Consider the following 26,039-nt stretch of genomic DNA (forward strand, 5'->3'; position numbering starts at 1 on the left):
AATTGTTGTGGATAAAATGAATTATATGTATATTTCACAACATGTAAATTCAAAATACAAAACTTTTACTTGCTGCTTCTGTTTTTTTCCACAGCTACAATGGCCATTTGTTACACGTGTTGAGATCTACACATTTTTATCTTCAAAAAAAAAATGAACTTGTGCTACACTTGCAAGTGTCAGCACTACATGTGTGTACACCAATCAGGCATAACATTATGACCACTTCCTTGTTTCTATGCTCATTGTCCATTTTATCAGCTCCACTTACTGTATAGGTGCACTTTGTAGTTCTATAATTACAGACTGTAGTCCATCTGTTTCTCTGATACTTTGTTAGCCCTCTTTTACCTTGTTCTTCAGTGGTCAGGACCCCCATGGACCCTCACAGAGCAGGTACTATTTGAGTGGTGGGTCATTCTAAGCACTGCAGTAACACTGACGTGGTGGTGGTGTGTTAGTGTATGTTGCGCTGGTCTGAGTGGATCAGACACAGCAGTGCTGCTGTTGGCTGGACATTTTTGGTTGGTGGACTATTCTCAGTCCAGCAGTGACACTGAGGTGTTTAAAAACTCCAGCAGCACTGCTGTGTCTTTATAAAGATATGTGTGTTTATAAACACCTCAGTGTCACTGCTGGACTGAGAATAGTCCACCAACCAAAAATGTCCAGCCAACAGCGCCCTGTGGGCAGCATCCTGTGACCACTGATGAAGGACTAGAGGATGACCAACACAGACTGCAGCAGTGAGCTATCGTCTCTGACTTTACATCTACAAGGTGGACCGACAAGGTAGGAGTGTCTAATAGAGTGGACAGTGAGTGGACACAGTGGTTTAAAAACTCCAGCAGCACTGCTGTGTCTGATCCACTCAGACCAGCGCAACACACACTAACACACCACCACCACGTCAGTGTTACTGCAGTGCTGAGAATGATCCACCACCCAAATAGTACCTGCTCTGTGAGGGTCCATGGGGGTCCTGACCACTGAAGAACAGGGTAAAAGGGGGCTAACAAAGTATGCAGAGAAACAGATGGACTACAGTCTGTAACTGTAGAACTACAAAGTGCACCTATATAGTAAGTGGAGCTGATAAAATGGACAGTGAGCGTAGAAACAAAGAGGTGGTCATAACATGCCTGATTGGTGTACATGCCGGATATAGAATAGAATATAGATATAGAAAAGCAGAAGCATAAACACTAGACACATACATCACATATTTAGAAATTTACATATTTTTATTTTTTTTATTAACTGACTCATGTAGACTCAGAAGGTTACCAGTATTAGATATATTATATGTGAACACATCAACTAAATTGTTGCAAAATTCTTTTTTTTTTGCAGATTATTTTGTGCATGCAAATATACTCATTGTCTGTCTTTCTTGGGAAGAGTTAAAGTCCTATGTTTGATTTGTTATTTAAATGAGCCCTGGCTGTTTTGACCAAACAATTATTGGTTGTGAGGTTGTTTGGGAGCTATTTGAGTACATCCAGTGGCTTCTAGCTGGTGCAGATGAAACACAATTAAAGGGAAATTCGACTACGTCAGTCGATGAGATGTAAACAGTCAGTGGTTTGAAATGAAATACTCTGGCAAGTTTCTTGTTGGTAAGTTGGCCAGTTCCTTGTTGGGAAGTTTCGCTAGAACATTTTATTTACTATCCAAAATCACCAGTGAACCTACATGGGTCTTAAGTTTTTACATGTAATGATAGTAAGTGTAAATTCTAAAGACACTGAAATATGAAAACTTTCTCTAGACTTTCATTTGTAACCATTTCATGAAATAAATTTCTGTGAGGGAGCTTTTAGAGGTGGACGTCTGGTTCATATCACTACCACTGTGAACAGTTTTGACTTGGTACGTTTCACTTGAACAGAGCGTTTCACACCAAACCACTCTGAATGATTCTGTTTACATCTTAAACTAGCACAGCTCATAATCAACACTTTACGTTCTTAGAATAAGAAAAATGCCTTTAGACGGTGTCCTTTTCTCTTTGAGTTTGTAGTCAGTCAACGTTGCATCAGGAAACCTAGCAGTTCTCTAAGGCTATGATTTTTTTTTTATTTATTTTTTTTTTTTCTTTCAGTGTAATCTTTGCATGACTCGTTCTACCACCATTTTTTAGGAACCTGGAAATGTGGAAAGCACCCCGCCCCACGTGGTGTTATGAAATTTTCATGTTGTCGCTCTGCTTGGTTGCTCTGTAAATAGTACCACTACATACTACCAATTTCCCCTTTTGTATTTTTATACAGAATTATTCTTCAGCATAGTTTTTTCATATAATATGTGTGTGTTTTTTTTTTTCTTTACTGGGTGATATAAATCTGTAACCGTGCATCTCCTTTTGTCTCCTTCCAGTGCCTGAAAAGGAGCCTCCAGATGTTCTAAACAAGACAAAGTGCCTCGAGTATTTGGCTGCCCTTCGTCATGCCAAATGGTTTCAGGTAAATGCTACATGATAATATCAGGAAGTGCTACATGATGTCTCTATGTGAAGATTTTCTGTAACAGCTAACATATCAGTGAATTGGTAAAGTTAAAACCCTTCAAGCAAAATTTCAAAAAGTTAAAGTGATTCATCAACCAACATGCGTCAGTGTTGCTTTTGTGTCCCGAACAGTCTACACTCATACCTAGTTTATCAAAATACAAAAGAAAGTTGTTTACATGAACGTTTTGAGATCTTTTTTTTTTTTTTTCTTTTTGTTCACATTTTACCCAGACCAGTGCATGCTAACCACTGTTTGCATGACATCTTCTTTTAACAACACTCTGGAAGCATTTGGGAACTGAGGAGACAAATTGCTGTAGTTTTGAAAATTAAACATTTCCTGTTCTTGCTTGATGGCAGCGTATGTTGCTCCAAAACCTGTATATGTCATTCAGTATTAATGATGCCTTCACAGATGTGAAAGTCACCCATGATATGTGCACTAATGCACCTCCATACCATCACCGATGCTGGCTTTTAAACTGTGTGCTGATAGCAAGGTCCCTCTCCTCTTTAGCTGGGACCATGCAGTGTCCATGATTTCCAAAAAAATGTCTAATTTTGATTTGTCGGACCACAGGACATTTTTCCACTTCACCTCAGTCCATCTTAAATGAGCTCGGGCCCAGAGAAAGTGGTGGTGTTTCTGGATACTGTTTATATGGTTTCTTGTTTGCATGGTAGAGTTTTAACTTGCTTTTGTGGATGCAGCGACGAACTGTGTTCACACACAGTGGTTTTTGGAAGTGTTACTGAGCCCATGCAGTGATTTTCATCAGATTTTCTGAGTCTTTTAATGATATTATGTACCGTAGATGACGATAATCCCAAAGTTCTTTGCTATTTTACGTTGAGAAACGTTATTCTTGAATTGTTTCACTTTTTGCCCATGCCGTCTTTCATAGAGTGGTGAATCTTTACTTCTGAAAGACTCAGCCTCTCTGGGATGCTCTTTTTAGGCTCAGTCATGTTACTGGCCTGTTGCTAATTAACCTAATTAGTTGTAAGATGTTCCACCAGTTGTTCTTTAGCATTACACAACTTTTCCAGTCTTTTGTTGTCCCTGTGCAAATTTTTTTGAAACATGTTGCTCAAATTCAAAATGGGCATATATTTTTCAAAAAGCAGTAAAATTTGATGTTGTACTGTTTTAAATTAAATGTAAGGTTAAACTATTTTGCACAGTTAAAATATTTCGCATTTTATTTTTTTTTTTAATTAAAAAGTGATGGGGCATCCGAAAACAAGTCGTTGTTAACCTACAAAAATAGGTCTACCTAAGCAAGTAAAATGATCTTATGTGCTATATATATATATATATATATATATATATATATATATATATATATATATATGTGTTTGCGTGTGTGTGTGTGTGTGTTGAAATAGTCTGGAATTTTAATTGTACCATGATAGTTTTGGCCGTACCACCCACTTCTAACCACCCTCTCCTTTTCCTTTTATGACATGCCACAATGATTTAAACCATGAAAGTTAATTCAGGCTCATCTTGCTCACAAGCTTCTGAGCTTGTTTTGTATGTATAAAGTCATACTGGGTTTGGTCTGCAGGCTCGTGCCAATGGTCTCCAGTCCTGTGTGATCATCATCCGCGTGCTCCGAGACCTCTGTCAGCGTGTGCCCACCTGGGGGAAGATGCCAGCCTGGGTCAGAACATGACCTTTATTCCACTTGTTTGCTCCTCAGGCTTTGATTCAGTTCTACTTTCACGTCTATCTGTAACACAAGTTAGAGTGACAGCTTTGCTATTGCTTATTCTGAAAATGCTGTTGGTGTGGTTGATGTTCACAGGCCACAGAGCTGCTGGTGGAGAAAGCCATCAGCAGTGCGTCTGGTCCTCTGAGTCCAGGAGAGGCCATGCGGAGAGTTCTGGAGTGCATAGCTAGTGGAATCCTCCTGCAAGGTGCAAAATCTTTATTTAACTTCCAGAGTAGTTGATGACGCTAGCAAAAGAAGCAAGCTAGCAAAATGCTATTGTTGGCTAACAAAACTTTTTTCTTTAAAGAAGTGTTGCTTATTTTTACTGCATGTAATGTAATTGAATGTAATTTTTTGGAGGACTTTTTAGCAATGCTAACGTATGTTATCCATCGACAGGCTTGTAGTCTGTCAGACAGTGTTGACGAGTGCACCATCTCCCCCTACTGTGACCTCTGCCTTCAAAAGCCATGGGTTTTGTTTAGAAAGAAATTTCACGCTCAGTTTGTTCCGCCCTGATGAGTCTACATTCCTGCCCACATTCAGCCCAAAATTTCTCATGGTTGTCTGCACATGTTCTAATTATAAGATCACATCTGGTCCTGTGACCAGGTGCAAAACAGCTTTGGAGGTTTAAAAAGCCAGATAATAGTAGGGCTGAAACTGCTGTTTATTTAAGCAATAGAACATGAGAGGGAGTGTGTTATTGCGAAATAACATCACGGCTGTGATTTGGTCGCGATAACACACAACCTCGAGTGTTCTACTGCTTTTATACAACAGTTAAATAAATAAAGTAAACTGGGTCGTGAACGCAGCATCTATTGTGTAATGTTCGCAGTTCCTTCCACCAAATTATAGTTCCTTAACAAGCAGCTTGTTGCTACGTCAGAGTAACGAACACTGCTCACTCGCTGCACAGTCTGCTGTAAGCCTCGCCTTTTGAAGTACAGACTGAGCCATAAAACTGCCGCAATATCAAGTTTAGCTCAGTTTTGTCAGTTTTTGCCAGATCAGTATTAATGTTGTTTTGTTCCAGCCAGTCTGTAAAGCATCTTACAACCCATTTAGTTTGGCGAATGGTGTTGGGTTCATTTCTGGCTGATTCCAGGTTGTTTAGCTGTTCTTCTGTCACAGCTGCCGACTGAAAAGCTGCTCAGTGGTGATGACAGTTTGGGACTTTAGTGTCGTCTCATCTTCAGAGTCTGACCAAATCGGCTGTCGGTCAAATGTGATCTTAAAAGTATCCGTTTTCTGTTTGTGGCAAAGTAAGAAGTAAAAACGTTCAAATGTCTTCTTGAGCGTCTCCTACAGCTGTCAGAGTCGTTGCTTATCAACAGCGTCTCAGCGGAGTGATACAGTGTTTGTGAAAAAACTGTGATGTTATGGCAAAATAACAGCACAGTTAGAACGCTTCTCAACCAATCAGCTTGCGTGGCCGGAACTAACTGTTGTATCATTCTATAATCTTTCAGTTGACAAACAATCTATTTTATGGTGCTGTGAAACAACATAAGCCAAATCACCCCCTGTGCTCCCTGTGATGTGTCTTCAAGAATGACCAGGGGTGGATCTTAAAAATCGAATCGATGCGTCTTCGATTGCTCTCTCCCACATTCACCTGGAAATCAATCAGAGCCGGTCATCTTTGAGGATGTTTTAGTCCTTTAAATGCACTCTGAGGAATCGAGTAGAGAGGAGGCTTCTAGAGCGAGGATACATAAGTGCATCTGACACAGAAGGCTTTTCGTTATCGTAGCACATGACCTGGGCCAGCGGTATAATTTCTCCACCCTTTTTTTTCATTGGATGACTTTAGTTAATGGGATGGTAGATTGAAAGAATGATGAAACTTTATGAAGATTACTTAATAAATCCTTTGCCACTAAAGCAGCAGATCTACACAACCTTTTGCAGCAAACTACTAAATAAACTCAGGAATGCTAAAAACCAATACTACCTACACATATTCCATACAAACCATAATGATATGAAAAGCGCATGGAGCACCATCATTGAACATATAAACAAGGGTAACCATTCTAGTCCAACCACTGAATTCAAACGCGACAACAACCAAAGTTTTACCAACCCATTGGATATTGCTAATGCATTTAATAACTTTTTTGTCAGTAGTGGGCCTTCGTTAGCTGCCAGCTTTATCAACCAGTCTTTAACCTCTGGTATATTTCCTGACCGGTTTAAACGGGCCGAAGAAATCATAATTCACAAATCAGATAATCTGTCCATATTCTCCAATCACAGGCCAATCTCTATCCTTCCTTGTCTTTCTAAAGGTTTTGAAAAAATAGTCTATAACCAACTTATGGCTCACCTAAAAAAAACTAATGGCACTTGACAGTAATGAAATAACCATAGAAGTCTTCATAGATTTATCCAAAGCATTCCGTACAGTTAACCATAACATACTATTACAGAAACTTCATTACTATGGCATCTGCAACACAGAGTTAGATTGGTTCAGAGGTTACTTGTCATTTTGTGTGTCAAAATTCCATCTCTGATCCAAAGACTATTTAATGTAGAGTTCCTCAAGGGTCAATACTGGGACCTTTACTGATTTCAATCTATGTGAATGACCTTTATCTGTCTGTTAAATATATTTACTTGTATCCTGCACTTATGTTCTTTTTTTTTTTTCTTTATCGTTTCACATTTCTTTCACAACTTGTTATTTCAAGATAACAATTTCATCTTGAGAAGATAAATAATTTGTTATCTCAAGGTAACAGCATCATTATCTCAAGATCACAAGATAATTAACTGGTCTTAAGATAACAAATTTTGTTTTTTTAATTGTTAAAAACGTACTTTTTCAAAACTCCTGGGGCCAGATTCATAAAAGTGTCCCAAGAAAGAAAATCTTCTTAATGTTAAAAAGCATCTAAATGTTAGTTAATTAAACTGGGAAAGTACCTAGTACAAGCCCTTTGGGCTTTTTTGAACTTTCACTGCACTGTTTTGTTTTTTGTATCCTAATCCTCACTGGGTTTGGTCTGTTGTGCATAATAAAGAGAAGTGAAAGTTGATCTGTTTTAAGTTTATTATAGTTACACTATCCTGATTGAAAATGTAGTTTATTTACTTCTCAAGATTTTAGATTAGATTAAGTGACCCTCATTAGTCCCACAACGAGGAAATTTCACCTCTGCATTTTAACCCATCCATGCAGTGAAACACCACATATGCACTAGTAAACACACACACACACACATTAGGGGGCAGTGGGCACACTAGCCCAGAGCGGTGGGCAGCCCTATCTGCAGTGCCCGGGGAGCAGCTGGGGGTTAGGTGCCTTGCTCAAGGGCACTTCAGTCATGTCTTGTCGGCTCAGGGGATCGAACCGGCCACCTTCCGGTCACAGGGCTGGTTTCCTAACCTCCAGCCCACGACTGCCCCATTAGCGTAGCTCGTATGGCAATTCCATCCTTCTCCATTAAAAAGGCTCATTAATGAAGAATAGTTTTAAAAGGGTGCTTACTTTGTTAGAGCTTTGCCAGCTATATCATAGCAGAATACATTCCTTCTGCTTTCAGATGGTCCAGGGCTGTTTGACCCCTGTGAAAAAGTCCAGACGGATGCGTTGGGGAGCATGACTAAGCAAGCCAGAGAAGATGTAACTGCGAGCGCTCAGGTATTTATAGTCCTATAATGAGATTCCCTGTGTTTCGCATCATTTTAATGATAAGAATGGTGCATCTTTAACTACTCATTTGCATTTTCTCGTAAAGGTCTTTGTTCATTTCCTGGGTAATAATGGTCATTGATATCTTTTTTCAGCACGCCCTGCGCCTGTTAGCTTTCCGTCAGATCCACAAAGTTCTGGGGATGGACTCGCTGCCGGCGTCCAAGGCCAGCGCTCGCAGCCGCAAAAGACGAAGAGACGGCACCGACGTCGGCGAGGGGGAAGGCGAAGGAAAGAAAGACAAGAAAGAAGATTCCCAAGATGTTTAAGAAACAGCTAGGAATCGCTGGCATCTTGATTATACATCATAATTTCTGTCTTCTTTTTAAAAAAAAGAGTAAAATGTCTCACTAAAAGGACAGAAGTCCTGACATTTCTGCGATTTTACGTCAAAGAGGAAGAAATTGAGAAATTATTTTCTCCTTTTCCTCTTTTTATTACCGCTGTACTAAAAATAGATTTAGAAAAATCACTGACCTTTAAGAGAGACGACTGCATTCCATTACAAAGCGTCTGGATACTGAAAGCATCTGAATACTGCTACTGTAAAGTCACTGACCAGTGTCTGAACTGAACACTGTTACTAACCTGGTGTTTTTACTCAAATGTAGGCACATTTATTCAATAATAGCACTTAAGAAAAAAGCTTTAATCCCAGAGGCCAGTTGCTTTTTTGTTTGACGTTTACACAAGACCTTAGATATGGGTCCAGCCTGGTCTTAGACTAAAAAGGATTTTCTGTTTCTCGTCGATAGTGTAAACGCGTTTAAAACTAGGCTTAATTTCTGTGCAGATAATCAACCCGTTATGTGTATCACTGAAAATGATTTCTCTCAAACTCAATGATGAGGAATATAGTACTAAACTACAAGTAAACTCTATCAGCAGCCTATTAAAGGTTATACACGTTAAGAGAAGTTCTCAAGAAGAGAAATGTTTTTTTGTGTAGTTGTTTGTGAAACAACTAAAGTTTAAGGTTCAGAACTAAAATGTTTAACTATTTAATATCTGGAAATTTAAAACACGAGTTCAAGTGAGTTGATCCGTTTCAGTGGCAGTCCTTTCTTTTTGTCGCACATTAATATATCATATATTGTGAAGCTCTTAAATTATGACTGAGGCGGAGGGTATTTTTGTGTCATAGAAGCTCGTTCGTGGCGCGAGTGGGAACAAACGTATGATCTGAAACTGTTCCGATGACGTGATGGAGGATCTTAGGATCTTCTGGTTCTCTTCCTTGTGCCTGAAAATAAGGGAGTTCAGATGGGCAAATTAAAAGTCTACTTGAAATGTGAAGAAGATGGGTGAATATTTTAGTTATTTCATACTGTGATTAAAACATCATGCAATACTTATTATTATTATTATTATTATTATCACATTCTTTTTAGAGATGCAACATTCTTTGCATTTCTGTATAAAGTTAGTTTTCATTTTGACCTAATTTTGGACGTGTTGTGTGTTACAATCGATTTTTTAGGAATGTTTAGTAATGTTTATAATGGCGTGATTTTTTTTTGTTTGTTTGTTTTGAATGTCTTTGTAGTGCTAAAACACATTAAACTCTCAGATCCACAAAAAGTTGCACAGTTTGTAGTTATTTTTGCATAATATCGCTCTCCGACAAGCCCCGACTTCCTAGCCAATCACAGCGCAGGAGGGCGGGGCCTGTCTGGATACGGGTGGGGAGTTACGCACATTAGAGAAGCTGAACTCCTTCCTTCGTTAGAGCTGCGTTCAGCACAAAGCTGTACTGGATCTACAGCCTCGGTAAGTCAAACTAAGACATTTCACGTTTAAGTATCGCTCTGTTTCTGCTTAACCGCACTGTTACCGCGGTTTAGTTACACAGGAGTCAAGCTCGCTTTTAGGACCGTTTCTGTGAGACGATTTCCTCTGTAAGGAAATCAGCCTCAGCATAAAAACCACCTCCTTGTTTCTGCAGTCATCACGCTTTTTACCCGCTCCATTGACCACATAGGAGCACTTTGTGGTTCTACAGTTACAGACTGTAGTCCATCTGTTTCTCTGCATACTGTTACCCTGTCCTTCAATGGTCAGGACCCCCACAGAGCAGGTACTATTTGGGTGGTGGATCATTCTCAGCACTGCAGTGACTGGTGGTGGTGTGTTAGTGTGTGTTGCGCTGGTGCGAGTGGATCAGACACAGCAGTGCTGCTGGAGTTTTTAAACACTGTCCACTCACTGTCCACTCTATTAGACACTCCTACCTTGTCAGTCCACCTTGTAGATGTAAAGTCAGAGACGATAGCTCATCTGCTGCTGCATATTTTGTGTTGGTCATCCTCTAGTCCTGCATCAGTGGTCACAGGACGCTGCCCACAGGACTCTGTTGGCTGGATGTTTATGGCACTCAGTCCATCGGAGACACTGAGGTGTTCAAAACTCTTGTGTCTGATCTACTCGCACCAGCGCAACGTCAGTGTCACTGCAGGGCTGAGAATGATCCATCAGCCAAGTAATGCCTGCTCTGTGAGGGTCCTGACCACTGAAGAACAGGGTAACAGATGGACTGACTATCTGCAGAACAACAGAGTGAGACTGTATCCCTGCTGAAAAAGGACAGTTAGAAACCATCAAATGCTTTTAGAATCAGTTAGTGGTCACCTGTTAAACCATTAGGATCCTTTACATTGTGATATCAACCCATCAAAAAAGCCCAAACACATTACAGAACCAACAGGAACCAACAAAAACATTTAATGGTTTCTGTGGGTTTTTTCAGCAGCGATGGTAAGTGGAACTGAAAAAAGGACGTGTGTAGATACAAGAAGGTTCCCTTAATGTTATGGCTGATCTGTGTGTGTGTGTGTGTGTGTGTGTGTGTGTATATATATATATATATATATATATATACACACACACACACAGATCAGCCATAACATTAAGGGAACCTTCTTGTATCTACACACGTCCTTTTTTCAGTTCCACTTACATATATATACTTCTATTCACAATAAACACAGTCAAAAGGAAGTTAATGGTAAAATGTATTTAAGGGGAGTTCAACTTTTCTTCATGTTTGTGTAAGTAAATGATGATGTTTACAGTCATTCAGAGTGGTTTAGTCTAAAACTCTCTGTTCTAGAGAAACTTGCTGAGTCAGAACTGTTCATAGTGGTGGTGATAGGAACCAGACGTCCACCTCTAAAAGCTCCCTCACAGAAAGTTACTACATTCAACTAATTATGATTACACTGCCTACGGATGTCCGGAGAGGCTATGAGCTGTTGCTATAATATTCTGGATTGTTATCTTGAGATAACAAGACAAGTAACTCGTTATTTCAAGATAACAAAATGAGTAACTTGTTATTTCAAGATAACAATTTCATCTTGAGAAGATAAATAATTTGTGATCTCAAGGTAACAGCATCATTATCTCAAGATCACAAGATAATTAACTGGTCTTAAGAGAAATTTTGTTTTTTTAATTGTTAAAAACGTACTTTTTCAAAAACCCCTGGGGCCAGATTCATAAAAGTGTCCCAAGAAAGAAAATCTTCTTAAATGTGTGTTTTTTCTTAACTTCATTCTTAGGAAAAAAGTTAGGAGAAATTGTTATTCTTCAAATAACTTCCTAAGAATTCTCTTATTTTCTTTTCTTAACTATTTTCTTAAGCATATTTCTAAGAACAAGTGGTCTTCTGGGAAACATTATGTTCTTTAATGTTTTCTTAACCTTACAACAGCCTCACGCTGTCTCAGGCTGTAGGAGTCGACAAGAGCATCTAAATTTATCACGGACGCTGCCTCTGCTGCTCCTGCCCGTCCTCGTCCGTCACCCCGCAGTTATCATATTTTCTAATGAGGATTTTGTTCCTGTTGGCTGTTTCTTCCTCCATCACCTTTAGTTCTTGTTTGCTAAATTTTTTAAACGCTTACTTTGCTGTTTTTCCTTTATTTTGCTCATCTGAGTGGATTAAACTGAATAACAGAAGTAACAGTTAAAGATTCAGAATGTATCTCACATCGTTTGTGGTACATGGTAAAACGCATACATAAGAAAACAAAAATTATCTTAAGAGAATATTTGAGAACTTCTTAATTTTGAGAACTGCATTTAAGAACATTCTTTCAAACTTCTTAGTGTTTCTTAAGAAAGCTTTCATGAATCCGGCCCCTGGTTCCCATCACCACCACTGGAATAACATCTGAGTTAGTATCTCTAAAGTAAACGGTTTCACATCCAGCCACTCTGAATGACTCAACGATTCAACTGAACAGCAACAGTGAAATTTTCGAAAATCGGTGGAATTCCCCTTTAACTTCTGCTTGAAGACCCGTCGCCACAATGTCTTTGCAAAGTGCTCTAAAAGCAGAATTAACTCAACATATAGATTAAGGTACTGTGCTTATTAGCATGCTGATTCTATAATGCAAGCTACACTCTTCTTCAATGGTTCTTTAGTAAAGACAGTGGTTCTATGTGCAACCATTAACATTCAAAGAACCCTTTGCATGATTAAAGGGTTCTTTGCATCATGAAGTGGTTCTTCAGACTGATAGAGAATGTGCTGTTCTGTATGGGGCTTTTTTGAAAATGGTTCTATATAGCACTGAAAAGCGTTCTTCTGTTGTTATGGTGTCAAGTTTGTAACGGTAGAAGAACCTTTTTTAAAAGGTTCTATATAGAACCGTCTATTGCATTTTCTCCATCAAACCGAAGAACCACTTCACGATGCAAAGAACCCTTTAATCAAGAGAAGGGTTCTTTGAGTGTTCTTGGTCCTATATAGAACCATCATTTTCAAGTGTGTGCACTACTGTTCAAAACTTTGCCATATTAACATATTTTGTTGTTTTATATACAGTAAAAACGTGTGCAATGTGAATTTGAATAATATTCTGTATTGTTAGACATTTTATTCAATATTTCAAAAAATTCTGTAGTCGAGAAGTGAAAAATGATGAATAATATATTGAATTCTGTATTTATGTTCATTTTTTTGTCACATTTATCAAGTTGAGATTTGATCTGCACTTTTGAAATATGATGAACTCTAGATTGTATTTTTATTATTTCTTAATTCTGGATGCTGTACAGCTCTCTCAGTCGTTTTAGAATTTATACAGACATGTTCATAATTCTGGACACTTAATTTTATTTACAGCTTCCTGGTGTTCTACCGATTATGAACGGCACGTTATACACTTGTCTGTGACCAAATAGTTTATTGTTGAAAACAATGGGCCTCATTCACCGATATCTTCCCAAGTTTTTTCTTATCCCTTGTGTGGTTTTGGTGTGTTTGTTACTCAGTGGTCTGGTGGACCCACCACATTATTGTTATTTTAAATCAATACAGCCATAACAATTTATGTAAAAATACCAGATGTTTAAAATATCACAAGTGTCCAGCGTAGGGTTCTCCTTTAGCAGCTGTAGCCAGTCAGCAGCCTGTCCATGTTGTCCCCCTCACACACACACATATACAAACGCAATGTCTTTGCAAAGTGTTTGCCAATTAATTCAACATATAGATTAAGGTACTGTGCTTATTAGCATGCTAATTGTATAATGCAAGCTACACTCGTCTTCAATGGTTCTTTAGTAAAGAAAATGGTTCTATGTACAACCATCAACATTCAAAGAACCCTTTGCATGACTCATAATATTGTACAGAGTTGTTCATGATTCTGGACACAATTTTATTCACAGCTTCCTGGTGTCCTACTACTTATGACCAACTTACCAGAATTATGCATATTATTCATATTATACACTAATATATATACTGCCGATTATAAACGGCACGTTATACACTTGTCTGCAACCAAATTGTTTATTGTTGAAAACAATGGGCCTCATTCACCGATACCTGCCTAAGTTTTTTCTTATCCCTTGTGTGGTGTTGATGTGTTTGTTACTCAGTGGTCTGGTGACCCACCACATTATTGTTTATTTAAATCAATACAGCCACAATTTATGTAAAAATACCAGTTGTTTAAAATATCACAAGTGTCCAGTGTAGGGATCTCCTTTAGCAGCTGTAGCCAGTCAGCAGCCTGTCCATGTTGTCCACCCTCACACACACAGACACACACTAACAGCAGGCCATGTAGGAGGAGAACAGAGTGAAGGACACAGCACCTCCACACCTTTACTCCCCGCGGGTTCACCCAACACCACGTGTAATATAAATGGGGGGGGGAGTGAGGGGGGGGAGTGAAGACACTGAAAATGGGTTATTTATATGTTCTTCACAGAAAATGAGCAAAGGCCAAGAATCTGAGGTTAAAATAATAATAAATCACATCATTTTTTCTTTTGGTAAACATTGAAAATGAGTCCCACCGACCTGAACACCACACAGGGGTCAAACGTGTTCTTGAATAAGGCCTTAAGAAAAAGTCTCCGTCAGATTCATGATGTTCTTAAAGCGCAGAACTGTTCTCACCTTTGTGCTCTTGAGTGTGTAGATTCTGTTCTTACCTAAGAACAAACCCCAAATAAGAAAACACTGAATGTCAGAATCTTCGTCAGAACTGCGTAAGTGGGTTGTAAGAAGGAATTTCTTCTTGAGAACGGTTGGTGAACGAGGCTGGTTGATTCCAAACGTTTAAACACTAGTCTAGCTACATCGCTTTAGGTTGCTCAGTGTCTTCTGTGTCTTTTCAGGTGTTGGTTGATGAGCTCTGGGAGGTTGACGGTCTGAGCTGATGAAGCGCTGACTGTACTGTAGCCTACAAACAGGCTGCTGTGAGTAATAGACTGAGTGTTCTGTTTACGTGTAGAAGCATCTGTGGTTGAAATCCTGTAATTTGTGAATAGGTTTCCAGCTGTTTTGATAAGTTTTACAACATCATAAATATTGAAATATGTTGTTATTTCCATATTTGCCTTATAGGAAATCTGATGCCTTGGGCCAGTTCTTATTCTCTATATATTTCTACCGTGGAGATGGCTGCGGTAAGTACAGAGAGTGGCCCAGAAAAGTATCTGGACATTTTTGCCATACTTAGAAATGTATTACATCATTGTGTTTGGAAAGCTTCAAATCAAGCAACGTTTATTTCAAGCAGACTATTTCAACACCAGCATTTTCTATTTGGCAAACTATTCTTTAAAACAAAAAGTGAGTCAGTCGATCCCATGAATGAACAACATCAGTGGACACTCATCTGTTTGAAGTGTTTTTCTCTGAAACCGATATCGTGTAACCTCAAGAACTTTATTAAAGCTTATCATTGGTTAAAATGTCCACATACTTCTGGGGCCTCTATATACTTCACCAAATTATATACTCACTAAAAGTGAAATTAACTGAAATGTCTAAATTGTTGCAGGAATTTTATAAGATATTTCTAGACTTTTTAAAACTTTTTAAACTTTTTTAAAGGGGCTCATATCAAGGAAAACTGAAAACCCCTTGTTTTTTAAATAAATGAGCTTAATTTAATATATAAACATTTTAAAAATGTACCATTCACTCCCCAGTCCATGCAGTCCATATAAACTGCTGAAACATGTCATGAAAACCAATGTATTTGCATATATCCGCCTATTCAGCCTATAAAAAATTAGCCCCGCCTATCCACTTTGAAGTTATAAGGAGTGTTTCAGCCTGAACTGCTTTGAGAATTAAGTACACAACACAGGGCAGTTAATCAGAACAGAGCTCATTTACATATTTGGTCTTAAAGGCAAAGTAGCTGAAACAGCCTGTTTAATTTTAAAGGTTGTAAAAATGAATTCTGGCTGTTTTGGGCACAAAAACACACACAAACTTTTATAAGTGGACTTCAGAGGAAAAAAAACATATGCAAAAAATATATATATATTCCAGATGTATTTACCAGATATATTTTTGTTTTGTTTAATATATTTTTTAAAATGGGTTCAATTGTATTTGTTTTAATTGTATGTAGTTTTAACAAAGAGTATCAATCTACAACACTTGTTTTTGTTAGGTTAAAGGTTTATTTGCTAATATTTAAAATTAAGATACTGGAAATTCATTTCAAAATCATCCAAACAGTAAAGTGCATTAGACAGGATTTTGGCTGTTTTCATACATTTTCAAATGTAGTTGATAAATATATTTACATTTATTTATTTTTGTATAGTATATGTTCTATGTGTTATGTTTCCCCTATGTTTAAAATAAACATATTTTAAAACTTATTTGGTTAATATGGCAATATATTCTGAAATACATTTTAGTGTTTGGGATGTTATTCGGATTGAACTGCAATGTGTTTGGAATGTATTTCCAATATATCAAAAATGTTTGTCCATATATTTTTTTCAATATGTCTTATTCCTTTAGCAGATTCATTTTGCTTGTTTCTGAAAATAAGGCAGATAATTTTTTAATCTTATATTATTCATGCAACAATCTCCAAATGAGAAATATTGAATGTTTTATCTACATGTAAGATGCAAAGAAATCATATTTTGCAGTGCATTACTTACATTTCTCACCTCTCTGATTAATTCTGTGAATTTTTTTGTCATCTTCACAGAAAACGTGGCAGGCTGGTACGCAGTGCGTCGCCAAAAGTGACCACACCAAGCCTAAAACCAGTGAACTTGCCTATCTTAAAGGAGACCTCCTTACCATACTGTCAGTGGAAAAGGTAAAATGGCTTTGATTCTTTGTCAAATATGTTGCCCCATGGAATTATAAGGTTCTATCTGTGTTCTGAGCAGTTTTGAGATATTGAGCTTCAAAGATTTTGGATTCCAAATAGCAAAAATGAGATGTGGAACACGTCGTTTTGTACATGAAAACGACAGACACCCTAAATGTATTCTGAATGTAAAATATCAAAATACTGTCAGATTTGTAAATGAGTTTTTTTGGAACAGCTCAAATGCATATAATCCTAAGAACTCACTTTGTTCTTGGAATTGTAAGGTTTTATTCTGGCAAAACATGAAAAGAAGCAGCAATTTTCAAGGACCAAAAATAGTTTATACTCATAATTTGCTTTTAACATATAAAATTAGTCTTCAATCAGTGTGTATATATACACTGATCAGGCGTAACATTATGACCACCTCCTTGTTTCATTGTCCATTTTATCAGCTCCACTTACTATATAGGTGCACTTTGTGGTTCTACAGTTACAGACTGTAGTCCATCTGTTTCTCTGCATACTTTGTTAGCCCCCTTTTACCCTGTTCTTCAGTGGTCAGGACCCCCATGGATCCTCACAGAGCAGGTACTATTTGGGTGGTGGGTCATTCTCAGCACTGCAGTAACACTGACATGGTGGTGGTGTGTTAGTGTGTGTTGTGCTGGTCTGAGTGGATCAGACAGTTTTTAAACACTGTGTCCACTCACTGTCCGCTCTATTAGACACTCCTACCTTGTCAGTCCACCTCGTAGATGTAAAGTCAGAGACAATAGCTCATCTAATGCAGCACAGTTTGTGTTGGTCATCCTCTAGTCCTTCATCAGTGGTCACAGAACGCTGCCCACAGGACGCTGCCCACAGGACGCTGCCCACAGGACGCTGTTGGCTGGATATTTTTGGTTAGTGGACTATTCTCAGTCCAGCAGTGACACTGAGGTGTTTAAAAACTCCAGCAGCACTGCTGTGTCTGATCCACTCAGACCAGCGCAACACACACTAACACACCACCACCACAAAAGTGTTACTGCAGTGCTGAGAATGTTTCACCACCCAAATAGTACCTGCTCTGAGAGGGTCCATGGGGGTCCTGACCACTGAAGAACAAGGTAAAAGGGGGCTAACAAAGTATGCAGAGAAACAGATGGACTACAGTCTGTAACTGTAGAACTACAAAGTGCACCTATATAGTAAGTGGAGCTGATTGGTGTACATCAGAAAGTTACATTTAATGCTTATGATGTTTTTATGACATTTAATTTTGTTATTTATTTAGTGTTTTGACATTTATTTCTTAGTTGATTTTCTTAGTTTTCACTTTTAGTGAGAACAAGAACATGTAAGTACCTCAAATTTGGCAAAAACGTCTGATAGAACCTTATAATTCCAAGAGGATGATGTCTGTGCCCAATCGCCTCCAGCCTGTAGAGTTTTGTTCTAATGCCAGTCTAAAGTCCTGGCTCTGATAATTGTGATGCCTCTGTAGACTGAACTGCAGCAAGTGTGGTTTAGAATTAGGACTATGGCTGCATGTAAAGGAGCCTGAATGTCATATTGCCCTCATATTGCTGCATATTGTGATTTCCAGTATACTAAAGCACTTTGATGAACCATTTTGACCAACATTATTCATGTTTGTTGAATGACATGAACATTTGATCACCCACAGAACCTCATTTGTGGATGGTCAGAGTGCTCTCAGCACACAAGAAAGACATTATGTGACCTCTTTGAGAGCCTATTTAAATGCTGCAGGTCACTATTGCAGAGGCCAGTATAGTATCAGTGGTTGCCAAGTGAGATTGTGCAGCCCTAGTTTGGACTTAACTGTGTCTCCAGAAGAGCCCGTCCAGATTTAGTGCATCACAAGACTGTAATGTCAGCAGAGGAAGCGCTTACATGTTGTTATTTTACAGGGAAAGGGCATCTTCAGGGCCAGACACAATAGAACGGGTGAAGAGGGTCTGATCTCTGCTTCGAAAGTGCGAGAGCGGGAGGCCCTGCGCGTGGACCCCCACCTCAGCCTCATGCCGTAAGTCTGGTCTAAAACAAAACAAAAGCTCATGTACACATACACTATATGGACAAAAGTATTGGGACACCCCTCCTAATTATTCAGTTCAGGTGTTTCATCCACGCCCATTGCTAAGAGTTGGATAAAATTAAGCACATAGACTTGCAGTCTCGATAGACAAACACTGGCAGTAGGATGGGTCATACTGAAGAGCTCAGTGACTTTAAACGTGACACTGTCATAGGATGTTGCCTCTACCACAAGTCAGTTTGTGAAATTTCTGATCTGCTGGATCTGCCCCTGTCAACCATAAGTGCTATAACTGTGAAATGAAAGCATGTAGGAGCAACAACAGCTTAGCCATGCGTGGTAGACCATGCAAACTCAAAGAGTGGGGCCGGCGAGTGCTGAAGCGCAGTGCCTATCCTATGTTGAATCAATCACTGAAGAGTTCCAAATTGCCTCTGGAAGCAACATCAGCAAAAGAACTGCATGTTAGGAGCTTCATGAAATGGGTTTCCATGGCTGAGCAGCTCCACACAAGCCTAAGATCAAAACGCACAATGCCAAGCGTCGTCTGGAGTGGAGTAAAGCGCCACCAGGAAACAGATTCTGTAGTGTGACGAACCGCGCTTCTCTATCTGTCAGTCTGATGGACGAGTCTGGGTTTGGCGAATGCCAGGAGAACGTTACCTGCCTGACTGCACTGTGCCAGCTGTAAAGTTTGGTGGAGGAGGGATGATGATATGGGGTTGTTTTTCAGGGGTTGGTCTAGAACCCTTAGTTCCAGTGAAGGGAAATCGTAATGACATTTTGGACAATTGCTCACTTCTAACTTTGTGTGAACAGTTTGGGGAAGAACCTTTTCTGTTCCAACTTAACTAAGCCCCAGTGCACAAAGCAGCTCCATAAAGGCTTGCCTGGGTGAGTTTGGTGTGGAAGAACTTGACTGGCCCTCACCGAGCCCTGACCTCAACCCCATCCAACACCTTTGGGATGAACTAGAACGGAGATTGTGAGTCAGGCCCTCTCGTCCAACATCAGTGTCTGACCTCACAAATGCTCTTCTGGATGAATGGGCAGAAATTCCCACAGACAAACAACAAAATCTTGTAGAAGCTTCCCAGAGGAGTGGAAGCTGTTAGAGCTGCAAAGGGGGACCAACTCCATATTAATGCCTATGGATTTAGAATAGGATGTCATGAAAGCTTGTGTAGGTGTACTAATACTTTTGTCCATATAGTGTACCATATAAGTGCGCTTTGTGGGTATACTGTTATTGGCTATTTACTTCATGGGTTGGATTTACTAAAAGAAGCACTAATTACCGACTGTCTACAGATATGGGCTTGGCCAGTTTAACAGGTTGCTTTGTAAGAGATACCATATGACCAGCACAACATGCGTTTGACTCACATTCTATTTATGATTTTCTCAATATTTTGACTCAGTCAGAATCATGGCTAACATGAAAAAATGAGTAATTACTTGTTGAGGAAGTGTGTGATTATTTCAACAGTAATTCAAAAGTAACTATTTTCAGAAAATGAGACATTACTTAAACATAATATGTCAGGAAAACAAATAATTGTTTTGACTCCGTTTTGAAACACGTTCATTTTCGGCTGGTGAGATGAGCTGAAGTTCTGGACAGAGCGCATTTGGAAACTTTTTAATTTCAATGAGCGCATAAAGGTCATTTGAGAATTGTGATTTTGTGTGTAACCTCAGTCCTTTGTGCAGTACATCAAACAATGGCGCACATAAACCACAGCGAGTACCGAACACGAGAATAGGAGCAGCTTTGGTAAAGCCGAGATCGCAGAGCCAAAGAGCTTCAGTATGTCCTTAAACGGCTGTTTGGGAAAGATGATACACCCAAAGTTTTAGGAAAAAGCAATTTGAAATATTGTTTTTCCAAATCTGATTTGGTTTTTATTTCTGTCATCATATTAAGAATGTGGTATGTATGGCAGATGTTTATAAGTGTTTTTTTCATCAAATATAAATAAGTGTATTCGGAAAACCTCTCTTTTTTTGTTAAAACGTTGGCAGCCACGTTAGTGCCAAAAAACAAGACGACCTTTTTCACATGCATATGCAATGAGGCCAAAGCACAAAAGAGCACAGACAGCCCCTTTGAGCTTACTATGGACACGAAAATGGCACTGCTTCCATTTATGAAATTGCATATATATACATATATTATGCACAGGTTAGAAGGAGACAAGTAACAGATACGCCACAGTCTTAATTCATCTATTAAGTCTTAATAAAGTCTTAATACAGTGCGCATACAGTACCATGCAAAGGTCCATGAAAATTTGTATTTATGTATCTCAGCAGTGAGTGTGTTTTTGTCAGGAAAAGTGCTGTGTAAATTAGCATAAGTACAAATAAACATAGATACAGTTAAAGATACAAACAATGAATAAGTTCAGTGAAGTTGTGAATATGTAGTTTAGAGCTAAAGAACTCCAGCCACTGCGTGGATTTGTTCAGTTAATAAGCCTTAAAGGTTCATTAGATAAAGTAGGTGTTGAATGGTTACTGTAAACACTGGACTTCCTTCAGGTTTTTGAACAAATAAATTCCCTGGCAACCAACTTAATGGATTATTTTCTCAGATGATCTCAGAAGACTTTTGTATAGTACTGTATGTGGCAAAAAAAACAAACAAACAAAAAAGGCCAAACAGTGCATTAGTGGAGAGCGGGGCACAACCTAACACATTTTGTTCTTTGCAAAATAATAAAAAAATATTTAAGTTAGAATAATTACGTTTTTATACAAGCAACATATACATCTCTGCTACAAAGAAACACTTGAGCTTTGTTTCTAGCTCCTACCGTTCACGTACAATTTTACCCAAAATTATGGATGTGCAGTGTTACAGTTTAGCCCATGGGTGGGTTCACTGTAACATATAGAGGGTCAGTTTAACACCGGCTAGAAAAGTCTAATGAATCAGTGCAAACAGTGTTAACTCTGTATAGTTCTATGTTGTAAAAAACAAATATATTTTCTTAATGTGATTATATATTATCATCTATAAGACAGACAGACGGCTCAGTCCATAGACACACACCTCAAATTATACATGAACACTAACATGAGACTGTGTGTCAAATAATGACACATTTATTTTTGTCCAAATTATTTTTGTGTAAAAAAAAAACAACTGTTAATGTCAATTTCATTAATGTACTTATTTAAAACTAAAACACTGACATCTGAAAGATACTAATAAAGCAGAAAAAAGTCCCTGTTTTCAGATGTTTCTCTTTTTCATCTTAAAATATGTAGAAACATGGAACAAAAAGGCTAAATTTATGGTCTTTGTTCTCTAAAGGTGTCTGAGCTGTAACGCTGCGTATGAACTAACCCCGCAGTGCGGAGGCTGTACTTGTCAGCTGCTTCAAAGCAGTGCTGCGCTGTAGGAAACGAGATGTTGATTGAAGTAATACAAGGTTGGATTTTGTGATTCACAGAAACAGCTTAGTAACCAAAAAACACTTGGGTTGAAAAAAATTACTGAACACACAAAACGCTGACAAATCACTCTGAATTTTGGCAGAAGACCGCGGCTAGGAAATATGGTAATGCGGCCAGAAGCTCACGCTGCTTGACCTTGTATGACAACATAAAAAGTCTTTAAATTTAAAAAAGTATTGAATTGAGCCCTGCCTTAATTTGTTCCCCATGCTCACCTACCATACATAGAATATAAGCTAGGTGTACATAATAAATTGGCAACTCAGTGTATATTGTGTGGAACATGGAAGCAGCGCTGATTTGAGTCTAACCCTCACTCACAGCAGCTCGGCCAGTACACAAGTTGCACAGTGTTGATATATTCAGTCATTACTTAAGCTAATTGACTGTATCGTTAGAACAACAGTAACGACAGTGTTGTGTCATGTGAAAAAGGCTACAGCACTGTGCAAAAGTCAAAGGCCATCACTGGAAATGTTTTAATTTCTAGTAAAAAGTGCCCATTAAGTACAAGTTATTCATTTTTCAGTGTCAGAAAACATATATTTAAAAGCACACAACACAGAAACCTCAACAACATATACAAATATTCAGACAAATATAATTTTCAGTGTTCAGTGTGTCACACTTTACCTTTCTTACAGCTTCCATTCTTTTCAGGAGACTCACTTTCAGTTTCTCAAAGAATCTGCCAACACGCCTCCAAAGTTCAGTCTTAGAAGTTGGTTGCACTTTCTGCTTCTCGTGATCAACGTAGTCCACTTATTAAACTTCTGTGACCAAAAACAATTCATTTTTACATGACTTTCCATTCTCTCTTTATCCCTCAGAATTAAACAGGCTTTTTTGGTCCTGTGCCTTTAAGACTCATATATTACCTCATATCTCCATTTTTTATCATTTTTCAGTTTTTTGACATAATTTGAATGAGCCTGTTGCCCTTTATATTATTTGTAAATTTCATGATGAATGGACCAGAATGACTTGGTAAAAAGTCTGGTTCCATTGACTTACATTAAAAGTAAAGTAGGTTTTTTCCTTCTCCTGTAAAGTTACCATTTTGGAGATAAACTGTAAAAAGTATCTCGTCAGATCTAATTAAAAAAATTACTTCATGTGGTAACAAGTAAATGAACTAGTTTTAATCAACTCAAAAAATTACTTTGATTGAAAGAATCATTCATTCAAATGTTCCCACAACAGCAATATGTAAATGACCTCTTTGCTGGTTGGCTATTCTGTATTACGCCTCATTCAAAAAGCAACCGGGGCTCACAACTTCAGCATGAATGGTCTGTGTGTTGAACAGGTGGACATATGCAAATATGTTGCTTTTTGTGACATCACAAAAACAGACTTCAAAACAGGCTGTTTTTCAGTCATGTGACTACGTGTGGACGGTGTGCAAGGAAATTAAAGGATTTGAAACTTAAACACTGAAACCATTCGCATACTTTAATTTCAACACTGTGAGGAATATTCAGTTTTCCATGATGTGGGCCCTTTAATTTGCCTTCAGAGTTGTCTTCTCACTCTTCTGACGTAATCCAAACACATTCAGTGGTGTTGAGGTCTGGACTCTGGGGTGGTCAGTCCATTTTTCAGCTTCTTTGTTTGATGTGTCCGTTTCCTTTTCTCAGTGAGGTTCTTCTTGAACAGCTACACATCCTTTCAGACCCACAGCGCTGAGTCGTCTTCTCACAGTGGAAGGATGGACAGAAACACCTGTGGATGTTTTCAGATCTGAATCAGAATCACTTTGTTTGTTGAGGTGTGAAAAAGGAGCTAAAGAGATGTGTGCATGTCTGTACATGCGCAGATATATATGCAGGTCTGAGTAGACATATACTATAAAATGTACAACAAGAACTATTATATACAGCATATTACAGAATGAACATTTGTAAAACATCTGTACAGCTGTGTAAATAAGCATTAGGTTACTGGGGACTTGCTGTAATACAGTAAGGGAGATCTGTTTGATTTGGTTTAAGTATAAAGTGTGAGGTGTCCACTGTGGTTAATGAGCTGTAGCTCTGGGGAAAAACCTGTTGGCATGTCTGGCTGACCTGGTTTTGATTGCTCTGAATCTACTAGAGGAGAGTGTATGAAAAGGGTGATGTCCAGGATGAGAGGGGTCAGCTTTAATTTTGCCAGTGCGCCTTGTCACTGTGCAGATGTCCTGAAGCGTTGGCAGATATATCCGATGAGCCTCTCTGCTGTCCTGATTAACCCTTGTGTGGTGCTCAGGTCTGTGGGACCCATTTTTAATGTTTACCAAACGAAAAAATGATGCAATTTATTATTATTTCAACCTCAGATTCTTGGTCTTTGCTCATTTTCTGTGAAGAACATATAAAATAACCCATTTTCAGTGTCTTCACTCTGTTCACTCCCTACACATTTATATTAAACGGTGTTGGCTGAACCTGCGGGGAGTAAAAGTGTGGAGGTGCTGTGTCCTTCACTCTGTTCTCCTCCTACATGGCCTGCTGTGTGTGTGTGTGTGTGTGAGGGTGGACAACATGGACAGGCTGCTGACTGGCTACAGCTGCTATAGGAGAACCCTACACTGGACGCTTGTGATATTTTAAACATCTGGTACTTTTACATAAATTGCTGTATTGATTTAAAAAACAATAATGCGGTGGGTCCAGCAGACCACTGAGTAACAAACACATCAACACCACACAAGGGTTAAGATCTCTCAAAGATGAGGTGCTGTTTATCTGATAGGGACAGTGTTGGTGTCTACCAAAGCTTCCAGCTGGTTGTTAGGAGTCCCATCTTCTCTGTAGCTTTTAATAACTGTTGTTTTTCACTTATTTTCCTTTGACTTTCTCCTTCCGTATGCAAGTGAATTATCTTTTTATCTGATCTCTCGTCAGAAATATCTTCAAAAAAAAGAAATAACTTTTTAGTATATATATATATATATATATATATATATATATATATATTTATATATATATATAATATAAATATTTGACTGGAAATGAAAGAAATGAAAGGTGTTCTCTGACCTTTGCATGTATAAATGTCTATACTTTATTGTTCTTTGTCTATAGCATATATATAGTATATGGATGCCACAGCCGCTGTTGACTTCCTATGTGATTTGAGCTGTTTTGGAACATAATGGTTATAGGTGTATGTGTAGGAGGGGGGTACTTCCTGTGTGTATTGATGTGTTTGACTTGTTGAGTTAGAGTGTGTAGCCCAGTGTGGTTTGTTACGGGAAGTGTGCAGTTTGCATGTAAATTTTGAAGAATAAGTTTGAGGCTCTAAAAGCAGCATAGGCCTATTTTTATGAAGCACAGAGAGCTTATTTAGGATCGGTTCCCTTCTGTAGTTGTACGTGGTTGTTTTTATTATGCGAACGAATGTAAGCGCTGTGCAAAAGTCCGAGGTATTTCATTTCCAGGTTAAATGAAGCAACGCTTTACTGTTCATTTCAGATATAAGATAATTTAGATTAGATAAGATGAGGAAGGAGAAAGTCACATGAAAACAGTGAAAATAAAGGACTTTCTAAAACTGGCGTACAAAATTGATTGAATGCTACAGAGAAAATGTGTGTAAGTTAGTTTATATATTTCCAAAAGTCCAGTATTTACAGTTACCACACAACACCTGCTTTATCTGATCAGTCCTTCAGTAAATTAAATCAGCTGCTGCTGCTCAACTGGACAAACCCATGTGATGGCTGGAGTGTAGTGAGAAGCCAGGAACCAAACCTGTGCTCCTCTAATCTACGTATTCACAGTTTTGCTGAAAACAACACATTCTGACCACTGACTGCTGTATTTATGACTATTTGCATTTATTCTAATGTTATATAGTGGCTTAAATGGCAAAACTCTATTCCTATACTATATTATAATACTAACAAACAGAGTTTTCAAATTGCAAAAGTGACAGTGCACACAGAACAGCGCAAAAGGCAGAGTACAAGTTTTCAGGAAATATTTGTGAAGAGATTAGATATAAT

The 26,039-nt window shown here is 38.4% G+C and overlaps 2 protein-coding genes across 3 annotated transcripts in view; both read left to right on the forward strand.

Annotated features, from left to right (window-relative positions):
- The window catches only part of zfr2 (zinc finger RNA binding protein 2), a 36,497-nt gene extending 27,923 nt beyond the window's left edge, over positions 1-8,574 (forward strand). The window contains exons 15-19 of the mRNA XM_036586717.1: positions 2,380-2,465; positions 4,084-4,179; positions 4,324-4,435; positions 7,788-7,885; positions 8,032-8,574. Of these exons, the coding sequence (XP_036442610.1) occupies positions 2,380-2,465; positions 4,084-4,179; positions 4,324-4,435; positions 7,788-7,885; positions 8,032-8,205 (566 nt within the window). The 3' untranslated portion in view covers positions 8,206-8,574. The remainder of the gene's footprint in view (positions 1-2,379; positions 2,466-4,083; positions 4,180-4,323; positions 4,436-7,787; positions 7,886-8,031) is intronic.
- Positions 8,575-9,599: 1,025 nt separating this feature from the next.
- matk (megakaryocyte-associated tyrosine kinase) overlaps positions 9,600-26,039 on the forward strand; it is a 30,156-nt gene continuing 13,716 nt past the window's right edge. For both annotated transcript variants that reach the window (XM_036587275.1, XM_036587276.1), the window contains exons 1-5: positions 9,600-9,706; positions 14,579-14,659; positions 14,808-14,869; positions 16,426-16,539; positions 18,456-18,571. In XM_036587275.1, the coding sequence (XP_036443168.1) occupies positions 14,816-14,869; positions 16,426-16,539; positions 18,456-18,571 (284 nt within the window). In that variant the 5' untranslated portion in view covers positions 9,600-9,706; positions 14,579-14,659; positions 14,808-14,815. The remainder of the gene's footprint in view (positions 9,707-14,578; positions 14,660-14,807; positions 14,870-16,425; positions 16,540-18,455; positions 18,572-26,039) is intronic.

This window comes from Colossoma macropomum, unplaced genomic scaffold, assembly GCF_904425465.1.
Source record: "Colossoma macropomum unplaced genomic scaffold, Colossoma_macropomum, whole genome shotgun sequence".
NCBI classification, from domain to species: Eukaryota; Metazoa; Chordata; class Actinopteri; order Characiformes; family Serrasalmidae; genus Colossoma; species Colossoma macropomum.